The following is a 19,480-nucleotide window of genomic DNA, read 5'->3' on the forward strand; positions in this document are numbered from 1 at the left end:
GGAGCCTCTTGCTGGCCAGTTTTGTCCCACGGGCCTTCAGTTTGACACCCCTGGTATAAAATAAGGAAAAAAAGAAAAGGTTCAGTATGTAAGAGACAACTTAATCCTACTGCTTTCAGCCTTTTAAATTTAAACATGAAGGAGAAACTATGGTGGCCTAGAAAAAAAAAATCAAAGTGGAAACACAGCAGAAACATGTTGGGCTTTTTAAAAATGTTAATACTCTACATTTCTTCTGATCGCACGCTGTTAATCACTTACATGACACAAGTAATGAACTGTTACCTCATAGTGTCTACTAGTTTTTTACAAAGTACTTGATAGTTTTCTGGACTAGATTGGAGTTTCTTATGCCCAAGTTTCGACCCATAAACCTTATGTTTACCTCTGATTCATCATCTCTATAAGAGAGCGAGCGTGGATTTTAAACGAACGAAGCCACGCCCCCTACAGGTGACCCAGGTAACACAGGTGGCACAAATAAAGCATCTTTATTCACAGATTTGAGGGCGTGAACCGGCTCAGTGTATTGTTCTCCTCTCAAAACTCAATCTTGTGTGAAATCGGAGTAGAAAGAGCGGTATTGTTGCCGGTAGCCGAGCCGCGGAGCTTCCCGGTCAGGTGCAGTGAAACCGGTTTGACTCCTCCGCCTCGTGACGTGGAAGTGAGAGACCCGGCTCTACAAACTTTACTTTGTTTTTGTTTTTTTTTTAATCCTCCTCTCTGCGTGTTGTTATTCTCGTTGCCTCGTTTCTCCGGCCCCACACTGAGGTAGGCTTCCTGTTTTGCTTCGTTGTCCCGCTTGTTGTGTTTTCTGCTGCGGCTTGTCAAACATTCCTCCGGACGCACAAAAGAGAAGCGTGACGCTGTTTCGGCGAGAGCGGCTCGCGCCAAACCGCGTTCAACTTTCAGGCGGTTTTTGATTAAACGTGCTGGTTTCAATGTGCCGTGCCAGTAGAAATGCAGTTAATGACTTTATACAACTCCTCTGGATGTGTCCATTCAATCGGCGTTGTTTGTTTTCACAAGAGGACCACAGTAAAAGTTTTATAGAGACTTTAGTTGGATGACATTTCAGGCTTATTGCGGTGATGAACGTTTGGAGTTTGGTGCGTTCAGGTACACAAATGGAAGCTCGGATATTTGATAACTCGCGAAGAGCGGAGTTTTCTAACGCAGTTCACGTCATGAAACGCGCTTGATCATTACAGCAGGGCAATATAAGAAATTTTACTTTTTTAAAAATAGGAAATGATGTTGATTATATCAACCAATCTTTTATTTGTCAAGTACATTTCATACATTAAAAGGCAAAAAGGTTTAGATGTTGGAAAACTCTCTCTACAGTTACAAGAATAATATAAATTTGTGCTCTATCAAAATAATCCATAGTTTCAACCTCTTCTGGGTTTGAAAGGTAAATAAGTTGTACTTCTTCCTACCACCTTTTCAAATATGTAATGCACATATTGGTAAAACTGGAGTATGCACCTTGAACTCCGGTTTACTCGTTTGGTATTTCTTCTTTTTCATTTTTGAAAAGAATGCTCCTTATAGTTGAGGTGTGTAACCTGTGAACCAAATTCAGCTCCCACCTGGAGGGTCCAAATCTGCCCCAAGGTATTAAAATTCAAAGTACAAAAAACAAATAAAAACATAATTTGTGGATGTGATTCAACACCGAGTCCCAGAATTGTAGCAGCAGACTACAGCACTGTCCAGGGAGGGAAGATACATGTCCAACGTTTGTACTTTTATTTCAGAATGAACATGTTCAGAAGAGAAAAGGCCTCCACAGCGCCGACCCCAGAGCTCCCACCTCGACCCAATAAACGGGTATCAGAATGAAGAATCTAAACATAACGTTTTATACATGTCTATATATATTTGCTAGTTTATTTGATTTTTTTGTTTGTTTTTCACCAGGATGTTAATGGTACTGCCACACAGAACACACAGGATGCAGGAATGACAGAAGCCTCACAGGTAAATGCTCAGATTAGTAATCCTACAGGTCTGCGTATTCACTATTCTACATTGTTTTTTTAAATCCAGGGAAACAACAATGGAGTTTCAAGTGAGACGAACCCCAGAAACAAGGTTAGAAGAAGAGATTTTTGTGATTTCTTTCAAGGATTTTTAAACGCTCATCTTTATTGAAATGGTTATGTCCATTAATAATCTGAAAAGTGTATTGAAACTCGTGATTTTACTACAGCAGAGGACAGGAGTGATGGGGGTCATGAACAAGGTCAATCCGTTCAAGTCTTCTTCACAGGTACAATCAAGGACAAAACAACAACAAAAAACAAACAAATTTAAATGTAAAAGTACATCTAACATGTTTTTATTCAGGCGTCCTCCTCGGTCAGCCAAGCGTCCTCAGAGCCACAGGAGCAGACAGACGCCACACAGGTGACATTATATCTGCAGTAGAAGTTTATAACCAGGAGTGCAACTAATTTTCCTTTTTTCCTCATCAAAAATATCAAATGATAGTTTGTGGGAAACAAAAATCAGTTCTGACAAGTATCCATTAAGTCTCTGACATCAAGTTTCTGAAACTAATATTTTTAATTGTGAGATTTACAGGAACTACTGGAGATAAAACTTGAAGAAATGTAGAAATTAAAGACAAATGATCAAATTTAGGCTATTTGGGAAATGTAAAGGGAATAATAATGCAACTGTATAGATAAATAAGGTTAACACTGTAAAAAAATCAGATTTCTTTGTGTAATACTGCATTAATAATTAAATTAAACAATTAAATGAATAAATTACATTTAATTGGTTTGCACGTCTGTTAAAGAGTGGGGACGAACGTATTAACAACTTATTAAATCCCACCCCTTCTACATAGATATATATTAAAAATGTTTGTTTTTAGCATCCACTTATTCAATAATCAATTCGTTTAAACATGTTGGAACTATTTTAAGGCTAAATATCCATGAGAAGGATATTGTGTTTATAAGTATGTGATTGACAGGATGCAAGCAGACTGACATCCTTTTCAAGCATGTTGATTTTTCATTTCACCGTCGTTATTTAGTTGTTATTTTGTGCGTCACATAAAATAGAATTAAAAAAAAGACAATTTTCTTGATTATTTTCATTATTCTATCGATGGGCTGATTTCCACTTCCATCTTATCACACTCTTTATTGATGGAAACCCTGAAAGTAAATCCTACAAAGTTGCATTACAATTTGATGTCGTTCCGCAATAAGAAAGTCCTGTAAACACCTTTTTTTTTTTATATTCGTGGCATTTCCTACCCCGGCACGTCTTCCTCCACTGAATTACAGAGTACGATTGTTCTGAAAGTTCACCCTCCGTCTGTCTCGCGCGTCACCCGGGTTGATTTACGACCCACAGTTTTGCGTGCCGGCCGGTAAAATCCTTCCGGCGCCAGTTAAGTGACTCGCGGTGTGTTTTCAGAACCCGGGCGTGTTTAAAGGGGTCATGCAGAAGGTCAACCCGTTCAAGTCCACCTCGCAGGTAAAGGCGGCGGCGGCGGTGGCGGTGGTAGCGTGACTCGGAACAATGGAGGTTTTGTGTCGGGACGGGTGACGTCCTCATGTGATTGTCTCTCTCTCAGGTCACCAAAGCTGCTTCGTCGGAGTCGCTGGATCAGGGGAAAGTTCCGGATCCCACACAGGCGTGAAAAGGCTCAAAGTCTATTTTGATGTCGAGGAAATTAACGTTCTACAACGTTTCATCTTCACCTTAATCGCAAACATTGTTACAGTGTACATTAAGGTGAAGATGAAACGTTGATTATTTGTGCCAACCAGGTGTTTTATTTTCGGGTTTTCTTGATTTCAGAACCCTGGTGTGTTAAAGGGAATGATGCAGAAAGTTAACCCCTTCAAGTCCACTGCAAAGGTACCGCTTGTCTTCAGGGTCCAACCTGCTGCCCGTGTTCATTTTTTAAATGGCTTTAAAACATGCAATGTGAACTTATTTATGTACACACACGCACACAAAAAATAAAACAGTACGGAGAAGAAGTATCGCTTTTTAATTCTACCCTTTTACATCTTTTATCGTTGCAAATCAGATTTCATTTTTCTTAATATATTTCAGTGTTATTGATGCCCAAATAACAAAAAACAGTGATTTATACAGACTGATTGTAGCCATTGCTCTCTTAGGTTTGATCATTATTTAATCTCTGTACAAATTAAACTGAATTTCCCCTCTAAATCATCACATTTGAGTTAAATCATGCCTGAATACCTTTTTTGATTTAAACTTTAGCATTTCTCTTTGTGATGCAGAGTATTTATTATTGATGATTTCCATATTTCCCCCCCTAAATTAATCAAATTCCACTTAAACTTATTCCAATTTCAACAAAGCAAATTTGAATGCAAGTTTCTGGCGAAATGACCAGAAAACCTCGCCTATAGCTGTTTTCCTATAACGCTATATAAACTTCCTGACCGATTAGTTTTAGGTTATGTTACTTTCATTGAACACTGATCGCTACTTTATATGCATCTGTGAAATTGAATGAGCTCTAAAACTCTTTAGCATGTAGCACGCATGTTCCGTATCTTGTTTCGTTACAAAACAAACCAACGGCGCCGACTCGTGGCCCTGCAGGATAACTCCGTTGTTTTAAGCGTTTCTGCTGTTTCCGTGTAAATAGACATGGTCTTCTAATGCTGCAGTGTAAATGCAAATCTTTTCTGAGGTGAAGATGCAAAAACGATTCTAATTATATCATATAATTAACCTAAATTCAAATGTTGTTTTTTTCTTGTCCAGTTGCATTAGTTGTCCAGTCTCTATTTGTCATGTCTTTGTTTTAGTGAGTTTAACGATTTAGTGTAACATGAATATTTTAATTTTTTTATTTTTAGGTTCCAAAAAATGAACTCCAAGAAGATTCTCCAGACCCCGAAGAGATCGAGAAAGAAGCTCCAGACAAACAACAGGTAACCCCGGTCTTCTCCTGCTTGACGCGCCGATTCAAAATCTGAGTTTTCTCGCACATATTGATGTTGTTTTTCCACCTTTTTCAGACTCCTGGTACGATCACAGGGATGATTCAGAAGGTTAACCCCTTCAAATCGTCACAGCCGAAGGTAACGCGCGTCACACGGATTACGTTGAGGCTTGTTTACTTGTGTACTTGTTTAGAAACGACCACAACCACTGTGGTTTTGTCTGCTTTCAGGACGCCCGGCCTTTACACGGCGAGCTCTCCTCCAGCAGTGGAAGCTTGACAGACTTGCCAGAGAAGCAGGTAGCTTTGTGTTTGACAGTGTCATGAAAACAAATTCTTATAAGTCGAATAAACTGTCCACTGTTAGTGCATGCAATTCTTCGAACCGCCACCAGATGGTGCCAAAACACACATGTTCGGCCTTTGCCCGTTTTTGGAGTCATCGTTTTTTTTCATCTTCGCAGCCACACAAACACAATAATTGTATCCATGTGTTTTTTTCTCGCCTCTTTCTTTAGACCCAGTCGGTGGGATTCAGAGGCATGATGCAGAAAGTAAACCCCTTCAGATCTGCCGCGCAGGTATCGCACAAACGGCGGAACGTCTCAACCCTCCATCACAAACTTGGTGTCTTTAACTTGTTGATTCTGTCGTGCCGCAGGTGGCTGACGAGACGGACTCCGCCCTTTCCTCCACGGCCACAGAGGTGAGAGTTTATGAGGAATGTGAACCATCTCTCTCCATTTTAATTTATTGCCGTGACGCACACGCACTAATCACCGGCTCATGTTGATTAATGGCTGATGGGTTTGGCAAGCGGAGCTCTGTCAGCTGCTCACTCAAATCCACGCCTCGACGCTCTCCCGTGCCAAACCAAAGATGCCATTGCACTGTGTCCGATCATCGGCGAGGACGTCTCATAAGCAAACTCCCCCCCCAAAAAAATCCTCATTTGTCGTTTTCTTCTTTCAGCCAAACGAAGCGATTCACAGCGACGACTCCTCCAGTTCCGGAAGTTTGGACGACCACGCGATAGAAAGACACGTGAGCTTCGGGGTCTTTGATTCTGATTTCCTCGTTGTTAAAATGAGTCTGAACGGTGAAAAAAGTTTCTTCCAGCCAAACTGACCTCGGTGAAACAACGGTGCCTCATTAAGGATACGAGAAGCAGTTCGCCAAACACTTGTTGTCAAGATAAATCAAAACCACCAAAGTTTTTCTTCCCAGGAAGTTGTGATGGATGAAGTAGGACTCGATTATTAAAAAATATCAAATAAAAAGCAAATTAGTCGCGTAAATCCGTTCCTGGAGGGCCGCAGTCCTGCACGTTTTAGATGTTTCCCTGCTCAAACACACCTGTTATCATGATGAGGCTCTGCAGAACGCTTGACAAGGAGCCACTAATTGCTAAAACGTGCAGGGCCGCGGCCCTCGAGGACCAGGGTTGCCCACCCCTGTGCCTAACGTGAACTCAGTCGCCACAATGTTGTTTTAATTTGCTTTAAGCAGGATGTTTTGACAGACTCGGCGTGATGTGTAAAATTCACTTTTTATTGCATTGAATTCGGGGGTAGGGGCTCAGAAGCTTCTTGCTTCAGCCCACTCCTTTTGAGCAGAATGTATACTGCTCAAATCAACAGATAAATAAATCTTACGTGAACCATCAGGACTAAAAACACCGCCGCGCTGCAACATTGGTAAAAAGGTTAAGTCTTCATCGGTTTCATTTAGATTTAGTGAGTCTCTCTTCCTCAGAGCTGTTGAGTAACATTAAATAAGAAAACAAACCGTGAGTCACTAGTAAGATTTGAGTCACCTTTTTAGAAAAGAAAGGCGAAACAATTGTTTAGGGAAATGGAAACTAACTTCCGTAAATCTTCACCACAAGTTTTGATGAAACGGGTGAGTCACTGTGGTTAAATGTGGAAATGGCGAATTCCTCGCATCACATCGGTCATTAACAGGGTCGTGGGCGTGGCACTGCGATGAGGTTTAAACAAAACCATTGTTATGCAATCTTCTGGAGAAATTGATCGCTTGTGTAAATCCTTCTTCTCGGGGGTTAGAAATTCCCCCTGAAGTCCCCCCCCCCCCCCAAAAAAAAGCCCAGACTAGAACCGTGTTTCGCTCTCCTCCTCCCCCAGTCGGTTTGGTACGTGGACGCAGACGCAGACGCCGGCGCCGAGCTGCAATCCCAGCCGGCTGTGGCGCCGAAGAGGAGAACTATGGTACGTGAGCGTATCGAGATCCCTGCAGCATCGCGTCTTCATCGGTCATCGTCAAGTGTTCTAAATACACACAAAACAAACACATTTAAAAGATTTGGTTTTGTTTTGCCACCATATAGTTTGTCTGCACATGCATGCAGATTCTGAAGAATATTTTCTTCCTCCTGTAGACATTCAAATTGAAGAGGATTCTTCCCTCTGCGTTATTTGGCTCGGGAACAAAGGTGAGGTTGACGTACATTACTTCTTATCGTTTTTTTCAGTTTTCACTCGATTTTTCTATCTGTTCTTTGACTGTGTGTTTGACTCAGCAGGACTCGACGGGGACGTCTTCTGACAGTCAAGCGCCGCCACAGGTCGGTTCGTCTACATGGGCAAAATGTACATTACGCATTTAATTAAAGTGAATAAAATGATATAGCGCACACATAAATAGACACTGTGATGAATGGCATTTAAAGAGTAACTCCTTTCCTACGCTGAACTGTTTGAACAGCGTGTGACTAAAACTATAGATCCATTATTTCTTTTTAATGAACTGGGAAAGTCAATATCTTTACAATAAACATGTTAGAACAGCTTTTACCTTTCAGTAACTACAGAGGAGTATTTGGGCCAAATATATAGGCGGGAAAAACGAATTATCAGGCAAAAAAGTCCAATTACAAGGTGAAATCGTCTCATCTGGTCGACCCCGAATCATTTGCCCATATAATCACATTAAATCACAGAATTCTGACGGGATTTGCTCACCGCTTCAGAACATCTGAGTTTACGAAGAATTTCCCTGTTTTCTAATAGTTCATTCTATATCGCCGATGTGACAAAAGTCTGATTTATTTGTGTGTTTTCATGGTTTTCTAGTGGTAGAATTCTAGACTCCAAATAGCAAAGTTTTCAAAACGTCATTCATTAATGCAATTTTGTTTCTGCTACTAATGCAACCTACTTAGATTACTTTTTTTTTTTTTTTACTCTTTTAGTGCGTGATGGGAAAAAAGTACCTCCTATAATTTAGTTTCTCACGAGTCTGTAATTCTCTTTTGTATGTAACAGACTGCAATTATTCATCATACTTCAGCCATTTTTTCTTTTTTCCTTTTTTCGCCACGCCTGCCTGCGTTTCCTGCCCGGAACAGTCTCTGATCACAACACGATGAGTTATCAATGAAAAAACTTCAATATAGAACTATAGATTCATGACGCATGGAGTGAAATAGTTCAAGCTTTAATTTTTTTGTAGTGTTGACGATTATGGCTTAAAGGTAATGAAAACCTAAAATTCAGTGCCTCAGGAAAAGGAAGATGTCACATAAAACCAATTAGAGATGCACTGAAAAATGCAGTCGAACATGAAGTGACGATCAAACCTGCAGATTATCCAGCACAGAAGTTTATTTTTGGCCCGCGCAGATTTATTTCTTTTATGGGAACAGCTTCTCCAGTATCAGTTTGCGGTACAACTTCCTGGAGGCGGCACCAGCGTGCGTCGCTGACGGGACAGGAAAGTGTTTTTCTTGGGCACTGAAGTACATAGTTGTGTTTTTTAAGCTCTGTGTCGCACCACGTCGGAGCGTTTGGATTTTGACACTCAACACGTGGCTGAGAACATTTTGTGGCCTTGAGGGCCGCCACACACACACTCCGGGATTTTAGTCCCGGTCCCCGACGTGAACCTGCCTCGCAGAGTTGATCCCGAAGTTAATTCGATTAAAAGAAAAATCCCATAATGTATTGTAGTATCGGGCCGAGGTTGATTTGTGGCAGCGTGTGTGTTTACATCCAGATGCCGTGTTTTACACTGAAGTCACGTTTGACCATGTAAGAGCGTGAAGAACATAGACCTATATACTATAGTTTTATAGAAGTCTATGGTGCAGTTGAATTAATCATTTACATTTTTTTTTAATTGATGTGAGCTCTTTGTTTTTAATTATATTTGAACAGTGAAAAAATAAGTCCTATCCCATCCCTTGTTAAAGTTGTATAGTTATTTGATGAGTCATCATCTTTATTGCAGACATAGGAGTCCATAAAAGAATAAAACAAATCACAAATGCATAAAACTGAGGATAAAACATTATATAGATATCATAAATAGAACAATTACAGACAACTTCTTTAAAAAAAAAAAAAAAAAAAAAAAAGCAACCTTCTGTGTTACAAGCAATAAACCAGTTTTGCAGGCGTTATTAAAAAGACAAAAACTAATATCATTTTCCAAGTGGAACAAGACTAAGGTCGTTTATTGGTCATGCAAAAACAGAACAAAGGTTTTGCGTTTTTACTTAAAAAATCATCACTGTGTAAACGGGGCCCTAAATATTGTGCCTAAATTAAATCTGAACTGTGAAGTTTTCAAACTTGGCCACCAAGAAAGTAAATAATGTTCACAATCATCGCAGATTCTGTTGCAGCCGCACTGAATCAGACTATTTGGACTCAAATAGATTGTTTAAAATTGGCACAATTAAAAAAAAAAAAATAATAAAAAAAAAAAAAAAAAAAAAAAAAATAATAATAATAATTTACTTCCTTTAAAGATATTACATTTTCATGCATGTTTTCTATATGTTTGCACTGAAACGTTTCGATTTGTGTCCAGTCATTGTGCATCTTCTCTTTCAGGAGGTGGTGGAGGTCCAGACCTTGGAGATGGCAGAAGTCCCCGTCCCCAGTGAAGGGACCTTCCAGGACCCTCTGGACGTACGCTCCGCCCCACGTGTTTTCATTGACGCTGTGTGTTTTTCCGTACTGTAATCAGAAATAACCCAACACGTCTCAAACTCCTCGGTTCCAGGATGAAGACGGCCTCCTGTCGTGGTGGAGAACCGTGGAAGGTAACGCTTCATAACCGACTGGCCGGCGAGTTTACTGGAACCCTTTTTAAATGTACTCACTTCCTGTTTTGTGTCTCAGGATGGGACGAGTGGAACGAGGCAATGAAAGAGGATGAAGCCGAAGAGTGAGTATTTTAGCACAAGACTGTTTAAAAGGATAAAAAAGAGCCTCTGACATTAAGGATATTTAAAATCCCAGTTAGTTGGTCCCTCGATTTAATCTTGTACAACCTGAAATCTATTTATTTATTGGCTTTAATTCACACCTGTGAGAAAGAATAAGAGGAAGAATGGATCGTAATGTCGTGCAATTTCCTTTTGTACTTGTTACGTTTACCAGAAAGTGTCTATCAGATCATACACACGTCACAGTGCATAGAAAGTACCAACCCTAACCGTACGGGAATTATTTTTAATTACTTATTCAACCCTCTCCTGTTCTCCAACTCGGTATTTCCCCATTGTGACAAACAAACAACCCTCAATGTAAAAAGCGAAACTCCACAATTAAATGACACATTCTGAAATAAACCCCCAGAAATAGAGAGAATTTAATGTCGTTTCATCATGATGATGATGATCATTGGGTATTAATCATCCATTTATATAACCAGTTTCCTGTCTTTTCTTTCGAATGGTGTTTTATAAGGATGTTTAACCTCGTTCACAAAGGAAAGACGCCACCTAGGAATGTACTTCATGTGAGGGTTGAACGTATGAATATGAAAGCTTGTTTAGTCATCTTCTATTTATTTGCTTTATTCCTGAACAGCAGTTTGCTCTGTTCTACTTGCAAACCCAAAAGAAAATGAGTTTCACCTGAACTTTCTGTGGATGATTTCTGTTAAATAACCTACAAGCAATTTGCAGCCTTTAATAAATTCCGGTTTCCTTTCATCTTGGCCGTTTTCCCTTTATTCATTCACGTAACGTCATATCGACGTAATAGGGTTAAGCCCCCAGTACTTAAAAAAAAAGTTACTCATTTCCTCGGTCAGACGACACTGATCAAAGTTGCCAATGTCCATTTATTGCGCCAACTGAGGAAACTCGTAAAGACACAACTTTTTAAAATGCTTCAACATCGTCTCCATGGAAACGGGTGGGAAAGACGCCGCATAAAAATGTTCCAGCTCCGTCTACTTTTATTGTTCGATAGATAGATAGATAGATAGATAGATAGATGGATAATTACTTTATTCATCCCCGAAGGGAAATTGTTTTGTTGCAGCAATCTGGTACATACGAATATTATAAACTAGAATAGAAATAAAAGTAAAAATATCTGGGTACAAGACATAAAGTAAAACACAGAGCGGAACATGGGCACTTAGAAATAAGCACGAGATAAAAGCAAGATAAATAAATAGTAAGGTTGGTGCTTATAATGTTTAGTTTTATGCACACAACTCGTATACGGTCAACTTTCTTTCTCAAATCTTCTCAAAAATCGTGTTTCCTCCGGCCAGAGTGGTGGAAGAAGCAGCCGACCGAGTCTTCATGGCGGCGCGTCTCTTCGTGCGCTTCTTCAACCAGCGCGGCGCCTCCCTGCAGCAGCGCATCCTGGAGCTGCTGGCCTTGGCCGACGCGGCGGACAACTTCCACAAGAAGGCGGTGAAGGCCAGCGTGGGCGGCGGCGTGGCCAGCGTGGCGGGCTCGGTCACCACCATCACCGGCCTCATCCTGGCGCCGTTCACCGCGGGCACGTCGCTCATCGTCACGGCGGTGGGCATCGGCATCGCCACGGCGGGCGGCGTGGCGTCGGCCTCGGCCAACATCAGCGACACGGTCCACTCCAAGACGGACCGCAAGAAGGTGGAGAAGATGATCCAGGATTACCAGGACGACATTCAGGACATCAAAGATTGCCTGGAGTTTTTGCAGGTGAGAACTCGGGGCAGGTTTTTCCACGTCGTCACTTTAAAATCAAGGTTTCCTGGAGGGGGAGCGAAGGCGTCCTGGTGGTTTTGTCCATTTTGAGCTGCTCTGGCCCTCGGCTGAAACGGATACAAGTTTGGATTTTTGCACTGGTTAGGAAAGAAAGTAACGGAAAACTTGTCACAACCTGCCTATAATGTATCAAAATGGTAAAAGATCTTTTACAGCTGTAATTGAAAGTGTTAGTTTGTATCAAGTATCCATTTATATTTATGAAAATCACACAAAACCTGCAACCAAAGGCTTTTATTCTGAATAAATGCTGTCCTATGTTTCCATTACTGGGTTTTTTCAGTCATTTAGATCATTAAATACTTGTGGAAGATTATATTAGACCTTTTATTATGTTGAAAAAAGCCAAAATCTAAACAAAAATCATCTAAACATCCCCCCCCAAATTTTTTATTAATGTCGTACCGCGTCATGGGTAAAGTACGAGTGTTTGAGATTGCCGGAGAAGACTTGTGAATGGAGGTCGCCGAAACCCCGTTTCCACGACAACAAGTGAAATCGTTGATTTGTGTTGTCTTTGGCATGTCTGGCCAGTAGTGGGGGCTATTGTTGGTTTTTCAGACACCAAACACTCCAAACGTGTTTCACTTGGAGTCGTTGGAAACTGTGCCTACGTTTTTTTTTTTTTTTGGAAGACCGTCGAAGTGGCGCAGCCACACCCTCTTAAGTCCTTCGGTGATTTGTGGCCAACAGGAAGGGATGGAGACGCTGGAGGAGTGGAACTTCGAGCAGTACGCCGAGAGCATCGCCAAGAAGCACCTGAACCAAAACGTCAAGCACGTGATGAAGGAGGGCGGCCGCGCCGGCAAGGCGCTGGTCATCAACACGGAGAGCCTGATCAACACGGTCCAGGTGCTGACGGTGGCCGGCAGCGCCGCCAAGGCCGCCCAGGTGATGAGCGTCACCACCGGGGTGATGTCGGGCCTCTTCCTCGCCCTCGACGTCTTCTTCCTCGCCAAGGACTCCATGGAGCTGAAGAAGGGCGCCAAGACGGAGTTCGCCGCCAAGATCCGCGACGTGTGCACGGACCTGCAGGGCGGCCTGCTGGAGCTGAACCGCATCAAGGAGCAGCTGCAGAGCACGATGGACGGCATCGAGGTGGAGGTGGAGGAGGAGGAGGAGGACGAAGAGGCGCTGAAGTCCGACCTGAAGAAACTTTACGAGCTGGAAGAGTAAAGCTGGGTTTTAGCAAGGAAGGAGAGGAAGCAGATTTTAGGAGCCCTTATTACAGCACTTTAGTGAACACTCGTTTTTAGGTTTTGATTTTAATAAATATTTATATTTAAATTAATTGTGCGAAAACCAGAAGTGACCTTGGTGCATTTTGTCTTTACGTCTAATGTGAGTTTCATGAATAAAAGCTTTCTATCCGTCTATCTTTGTAACTTGATCCTTGTTTTGTTTTTTTCTCTCACAAAGCTGCGGCCGGTCGCACTGTGTGATCTTTGTTTGCGGGCAGCGGCGCACGACCCAGATTAAGTCTGGTTTTGAATTCTGGTTTTGATATTGTCCAATTGACGGAGGCGGGGTTTATTCTGTCAAAGCTGCTGCCATTGAATGTTTAATAGCTCCCATCTAGAACATGTGATTATCAGCTTAAGCAATTTGTTATTTTTTTGTTGTCTATTTTGACTCTAAGCTTAAGCTTTAGTTTAATGAATCAACCGGATATTATTGGAAAAACAATTTTCGTGTATGAAAATCAAACATGATGGACGAGCAACAAAGTGGAATTGCAATGGAACAAGGATAGAATGAATATAAATGTATTAAAGTTCATACAATTTATACGTTTTTCTAAAAGAAAAAAAAAGTCACAACTTAGGATGTCTGAAAAGTTACTTTAGGTCAATAGTGCAAAAATTATCACAATGATCTTAATAAAAATAAAAAAGCCAAACGGGACTATTCAAGCTCAACCTGAAAACTGATTTTGCATTTTGGGCGTCCGTTTACACGACTCTGAATCACAGATAGCACAACTTTTTGAAAACACTCCGACTCAAATTTCCGTGGGAACGTGCCGCTACGTTCACCGCGGCTGGTTTTATTATCACATCGAAGATTACACGAGATTGTCATCGCTGGAGTTTGGAAACAACGCGGCGTGGAAACTTTCCCCACATCCTGTTTACCCACCGCTCTGGCAGATTATGCTGACGGCTGCTACGACAGATACACCGGAGACTCAATTAAACCCCCTTCTTTTAGAAAGCTATGTCAAATTGTGACTCGGAAGAATGACAATATTGCATGGCTAGATCTATTTTTTTTGATGAGATAAGATAAGCTGCTGTAAAGACTCCTTTAGATAAACAAAGGCACACCGAGAGAGTTCGAAATACCCGCCTTGCTTACAAGTTGTCTCTTAATTACCACTGAGCAGTGACACACAGACCTCATTTTCTCAGGTGGTGTCGCTAAAAGAAGGTCTACAGGTAGAACCTCTTATCAGAGCGAACGAATCAGCGTATTGAGTGGACAATATGCCAAAGCAGTGTCCAAATTCCCTTTTCTTCGTTTCATATTGAACCCTTGTGAGTAATTCAGCAACTCCCAAACCTATTTGTCCTGCCGTGGTGCATCACTGTTAAACCAGTCTCCGGTCCCTTGGCACACGGATGCAGTGAAATCATGTATTTGCTTTTTTCCCGGCGCTCTGTTTGACAAGTGCTTTATGCCGGGCCGGCCATCGGCAGTGGAGGCGAATGCTGCAGGTGCTGTAATTAAGATGAATAGAGAAAAATAAGAAAAATAAGAAAACTTGTGCTTTAATTACTTGTGTTATTTTTCTTTATCAAACATAATTTTCATTATATCATTTATATAATTTTCATTATATTATTATAGGTAATTTGCCTTAGGTTAATTATCAATGGCACTCGCAGATATGCCAGCTTGTTATGGACGGATGACGTGACTACGTAACTCCTAACTCTTTTATTTTCACTGCTTTTTCACGAGATAAACATTTTTCTCGCGTTAAGAAATAACCAGTGAATTAAAAAGTTTATTTCGTGAAGTATGTCCTATGGCAGGCTAGATAAGACCTCCATATATTTCTTATTGAAGTTATTGTGTAGTTAGTAATCTTACACCGAGCCGAGTCGATTGAAAGTGTTTGTTTTCTATCACCTGCTGATTAATAGTTTAAAGCGCTTGCTCTGCTGCTTTGTAGAGAAAACATGATGCCATGCTATTTCCTGAACTGAAGTGTTTTCTATTATCAATCGTGAAGGAACAGATTTTGCATATTTTTCTGGCTATTCTCTGAATATTGACGTCATTTTGGCCCAGACTTTTGCAATAACACTGTTTGCAGTTACCAATAATAACAACCCAGCCCTTACGTCAACATTCACAAGGATAAAGAAAATCCCCGCAATTGTTTTTGCTCATGAGACAGTATTTACACTGTAATGCAACTCGTGTGCAAATCACCTGGGCTTCACAGCACATTTCTTTTGTTCACAACATGACTAACTTGTGAAATAGTCACTGTTTCAAAAATGCTCATCTTCTCTCGACAGATGCACTTTTAAAGTATTTCAAAGTATTTTCCGAAAGAAGAAGGTGTCAACATGACTACTTCTGTAGATTCTTAGTCAATGGAGAGAAAAATCAAAAGAAGGTGGCTGATGTATTAAAAAAAAAGACAAACATGCATTATAGAACTTCTGCTGCTTCTGTTTTCTTTCTGACTTTAAACTCGTCAGAGAGACTGGAAAAATGCAAGAAACCTGCTTATTGTATTTAATTGAATTCTAATTTATTCAATGATAAATATAAGTGTTCACAGGCGTTCTTTAAATTCGGTCGTAACTGTAAAACTGTGTTTCATTTTTCTTTAAGTGTGTAAAGAAAATGCCATTTGTGGCGGAATTGGCTGCAATATGAGGGGCACCAAGATGAAGCCTTGCCTCGGGCAGCAGATCGTGTGGGGCAGCGTGGATACACGCCGAACCCGGGCCAGACGTGACCTCGATCGGCACCACTAGCCTGTCAAGCGGCATTTTTGTTTGTGGTTTTGTTTACGTCAATAGACGAATTCCATCCGACATGTCGGTCCTGTTTTGGCTTTGTTACTTTTACGAAGACATAAAGCTGCTGGTAGGTGACGGGCGTAGGTCACTGAGGTTTATTCATGAAGTATGCAGCCTGGTAAGAAGAGTAAGGCTTTGTGTGTGTTGGCGTTGTTGCCTACTGCATGCAAGCAGAATATTGCACATGCAACGCTGTGTTTTCTGTATCCATTTGACAAATAAAATCAAATAGAATAGAAATACTTGAGTAAATCCAGCAGGAATTTCTTGAGAACAAAAAAAAAAAGAAGAAAGAAAGCCACCACACTTGCCCAAACTCTCATGCCAAGAGTTACATGCCACATTTCCTGTAATCAAAATAAGGAAGCTCAACACAGAGCCGCATTTATGTGGATGAACAAGCAGGGCTGGATTTCTGTGCGTCTAAAATATTGTTGACATAAACCTTGACTAAATAGGAAGAGATCTCGTTTCGGCTGCGACACTTAAGGAAATGCAGGCCGAGCGATTGCTTTCTGAAAACACAATGCGCGACACATGACGAGGCTGCCGGCGGCCAGCGTTATGCAGGTTGTTGTCACTCGTCAGTTGAAATTTCATGGTGGCACAAGCTCGGAATTTGGATCAATTAGGGTTTCAAGTGAAAAGGGAGTGGTGTCCGTTGACATGACAACGGTAAATGAAAATGCGACTTTTTTGAAAACACCTCCCAGGTGTAACTTCTTGAAAATGCTTCAACTCCGTGTCGATGGAAACGGGCGTAAAGCACAGCTTTTCTGAAACGCCGCCGACTTGGTAGTTTTATAGTTGAGAGTTACCGTAACAACAATCTGACTTTTAATTAAAAGTGCTCTGATGGAGAACTTTTTAAGAGCAGTAAGATGGACAATTACAACAAAATCCGGTATCTTGAGCTAACATAAGATGACATTATATACAGATGACATACTCATTCACTTGTCTAACCCCAAAATCTCTAGTCCATGTCTGATCAAGGTCATTTGAGCATTTGGAACCTTTTCAGGATAGAAAGTTAACTTTGAAAAATCTAAACCCACGCCCCTGGGCTCGTTGACATGTGCCTCCACTAAAGCTACGTCCTTCGAGTTTTGCTGGTCTCCTGCAGGTTTTCTTTACCTGGGAAATTGGATCACACCTGTATTGGATCGATCCAATTTTCCTTCCCCTATTGAGCTTCTATAGAAGCAGATCTGGACTGTTGGAGGCCCCTCTTTACCTTGCTTGGGTAGGTAAGGTTGCCCTTATCAAAATAAATATCCTACCCAAACTATTATGACTCCGTTGCAAATGATTCCTATTTTACTATCAAATACGGCCGTGAAGTTGCTTTGCTTCACATTGAACCTTCTCTTTCTAAGTGTCTTTTACCAAATCGGTTAACCTGTTTCTGCCATTGGCTTTTGCATTAATCCCCCCCCCCCCCCCCCCCCCCCCCCCCCCCACCTCTACGTCAAGTAATCCAGACTTCCCGCCAGGCTGGGATGACCTTGGGTTTAAAGGGCTCACAAGGCTAAGATGATTTGTTTAGAGGCGCGACACTGTTTTGCAAGGGCGAGTTTTTCAGGTTCCTACAGATTCAGGATTTAGAAACCACGGGCACTCCATTAAAGGCCAATAATGCCACTTTGCATGTTGAAAAAAAGCTCTCCCTCTCTCCATCGGCAAGAGACGCATCACAATTTCATTTACACAGCCGTAAACTTAAAGTCACTTATGGCATCACAGCCTACCGGGGAAGCATGGGGGAGGGATTTAAACATCTCCAAATGGATCCAAAGTGCTGTTTTTGTTAAAAAATATTGTGAAAGAAAAAAAAAAAAATTCAAACTGCTGAAAAAAAGACTAACAGAAACACAAAATCTGTGTCATTTCTTGCTCTGTCACACGGGTCTTGATTCTATTGGACACAACAATACAGACAAAACAAGTTTCACGTTGTGTCTCAGGACGACTGAATAAACATGCGCTGAGTGCATGAGCTCACACGCTAAAAACCTGGATGACAGCTTCTTTCAGGAACTTCACGATTAATCTTGTGATCAGTTATGAGCGTCTCACCGTCAGAAGGTACAACAAGTCATTTCCGAGAATGACGGAGGCAGGTAAAGATGCCAACACTTGTTCCTTGTACTGCAAGATCTACTGACGTCCCCGACTGACGACTCTGAAAAGACTGAACTCCATTACTCTCTACTTGCATACTTTTAACATGCATACTTATAATCGTATAACACAGCCCCGCATGCTCAACACTGCAAACAAACTCCCCCAAGAAATAAAAGTTCCTTGATGATTCTAATCCAAATTGTTCACCATCGGCTCACTAACTCATTATCTATACCAGTGGAGTTTAAATATGTCTTCCTTTCTTAGCCGCCATGAAGATAACTGCGCTCACGCCTACAAGTACTATACAAGAGATCCCACGACAAATATTTACCTGCTCTTAACTTTTCTCTCTCTCTCCCTCGGAAATACTTCAAAACAGAGTACTGCATACCACTGGGCAGCAGAAAGTATTGAAGCTTCAGAGCTTGACTCTCACACCACAATGTCTCAGTAACACGACGTCCATCTGCAAGGAGCAGCACGTTCAGCCTGCGTCCCACGGGAGGTAAACAACGTACACAAAGCGATCGGCTGCACAACAGAGCTGTAATGGACGTCTTAGCTTTCAGGAAGCACGTGTCCATTTATTCACGTCATTGTCAAGTCAGAAGTCAAAATGTTGTTTTCAGGCGGCGTGTCGCTGATAAATTTTTTTCATTTCATTTCATTTTATTTATTCTTTTTTCAAGGTAATGCAACCTAAAATAAAGCAACAATCCAACAAAAAACAAACAAACAATACATTCCATGAAAAGAAGAACAGGAGTTGGATGAAGAAAAAAAATCTTATAAACTCCAACCCCATTCTTGAAGAAAAACGTACAAACTAGATGGCCTAACCGATGTAAAAAAAAGCAACAACAAAAAAACAACAATTACATATACACATACATACACATACACCACCGCCCCCATCACCACCGCCGCACCACCACATCACCACCGTCATCATCATCATTATTGTTGTAAATTTTAACGTTTTTCACATTCGTCTCTGTACAAGTTAAGTGTCCTCTGTTTATACTTATATTTAAATTGAAGAATATTTGAACAACATTTTAGATCATTTTCTAGAGAGTTCCACTGTATCACACCAGATACTGAAACACACATTTGTTTAAGGGTTTTTCCTGCGAAAGGTTGTTTAAAGTCATTATTTCTTCTGCTTGTCTCACTGTTTACTGTAAAAAGCGCTTGCAGTCCATGCGGTAACAGGCAGTGTTTTGCCTTGTGAACAACTAATAAAGTTTGTAAAGAAACCAAGTCCTTCAATTTGAGTAGTCCTGACCTCAGAAACAGTTCTGTAGTATGTTCCCTTGGAGCAACTCC

General features: G+C 41.1%; 2 protein-coding genes across 3 annotated transcripts; both read left to right on the forward strand.

The window, feature by feature from the left end:
* The first annotated feature begins 641 nt into the window (after window positions 1-641).
* Window positions 642-3,816, forward strand: LOC308146827 (uncharacterized protein). 2 transcript variants are annotated; one of them, XM_080518764.1, is made up of 9 exons: window positions 677-771; window positions 1,544-1,620; window positions 1,764-1,836; window positions 1,927-1,986; window positions 2,056-2,100; window positions 2,219-2,278; window positions 2,356-2,415; window positions 3,445-3,504; window positions 3,605-3,816. In XM_080518764.1, the coding sequence occupies exons 3-9, from the start codon at window positions 1,765-1,767 to the stop codon at window positions 3,668-3,670; spliced, it is 423 nt and encodes a 140-aa protein (XP_080374890.1). In that variant the 5' UTR covers window positions 677-771; window positions 1,544-1,620; window position 1,764; the 3' UTR covers window positions 3,671-3,816. The 2 variants fall into 2 exon arrangements, with proteins under 2 accessions (XP_080374889.1, XP_080374890.1); XM_080518763.1 differs by lacking the exon at window positions 1,544-1,620 and having other exon boundaries at window positions 642-771; window positions 3,605-3,815.
* LOC308146825 (uncharacterized protein) lies at window positions 3,771-13,286 on the forward strand. The gene is made up of 15 exons (XM_080518761.1): window positions 3,771-3,891; window positions 4,875-4,949; window positions 5,037-5,099; window positions 5,192-5,260; window positions 5,479-5,541; window positions 5,622-5,666; window positions 5,933-6,004; window positions 7,105-7,188; window positions 7,359-7,412; window positions 7,503-7,544; window positions 9,817-9,894; window positions 9,989-10,028; window positions 10,108-10,153; window positions 11,498-11,912; window positions 12,672-13,286. The coding sequence occupies exons 1-15, from the start codon at window positions 3,853-3,855 to the stop codon at window positions 13,152-13,154; spliced, it is 1,668 nt and encodes a 555-aa protein (XP_080374887.1). The 5' UTR covers window positions 3,771-3,852; the 3' UTR covers window positions 13,155-13,286.
* Window positions 13,287-19,480: the final 6,194 nt, after the last annotated feature.

Source organism: Blennius ocellaris (assembly GCF_963422515.1).
Source record: "Blennius ocellaris genome assembly, chromosome: 23".
Taxonomy (NCBI): Eukaryota; Metazoa; Chordata; class Actinopteri; order Blenniiformes; family Blenniidae; genus Blennius; species Blennius ocellaris.

What these genes read in the sequence shown, in the direction of transcription:
- LOC308146827 (XM_080518763.1), top strand. Translation starts at nt 1,765, where the DNA reads ATGAACATGTTCAGAAGAGAAAAGGCCTCCACAGCGCCGACCCCAGAG. An exon ending in CACCTCGACCCAATAAACGG is followed by an intron (nt 1,837 to 1,926) that starts GTATCAGAATGA and finishes GTTTTTCACCAG; the next exon opens with GATGTTAATGGTACTGCCAC. An exon ending in CGTTCAAGTCTTCTTCACAG is followed by an intron (nt 2,279 to 2,355) that starts GTACAATCAAGG and finishes GTTTTTATTCAG; the next exon opens with GCGTCCTCCTCGGTCAGCCA.
- LOC308146825 (XM_080518761.1), top strand. Translation starts at nt 3,853, where the DNA reads ATGATGCAGAAAGTTAACCCCTTCAAGTCCACTGCAAAG. An exon ending in ACCACGCGATAGAAAGACAC is followed by an intron (nt 6,005 to 7,104) that starts GTGAGCTTCGGG and finishes CTCCTCCCCCAG; the next exon opens with TCGGTTTGGTACGTGGACGC. An exon ending in CCTTCCAGGACCCTCTGGAC is followed by an intron (nt 9,895 to 9,988) that starts GTACGCTCCGCC and finishes CCTCGGTTCCAG; the next exon opens with GATGAAGACGGCCTCCTGTC.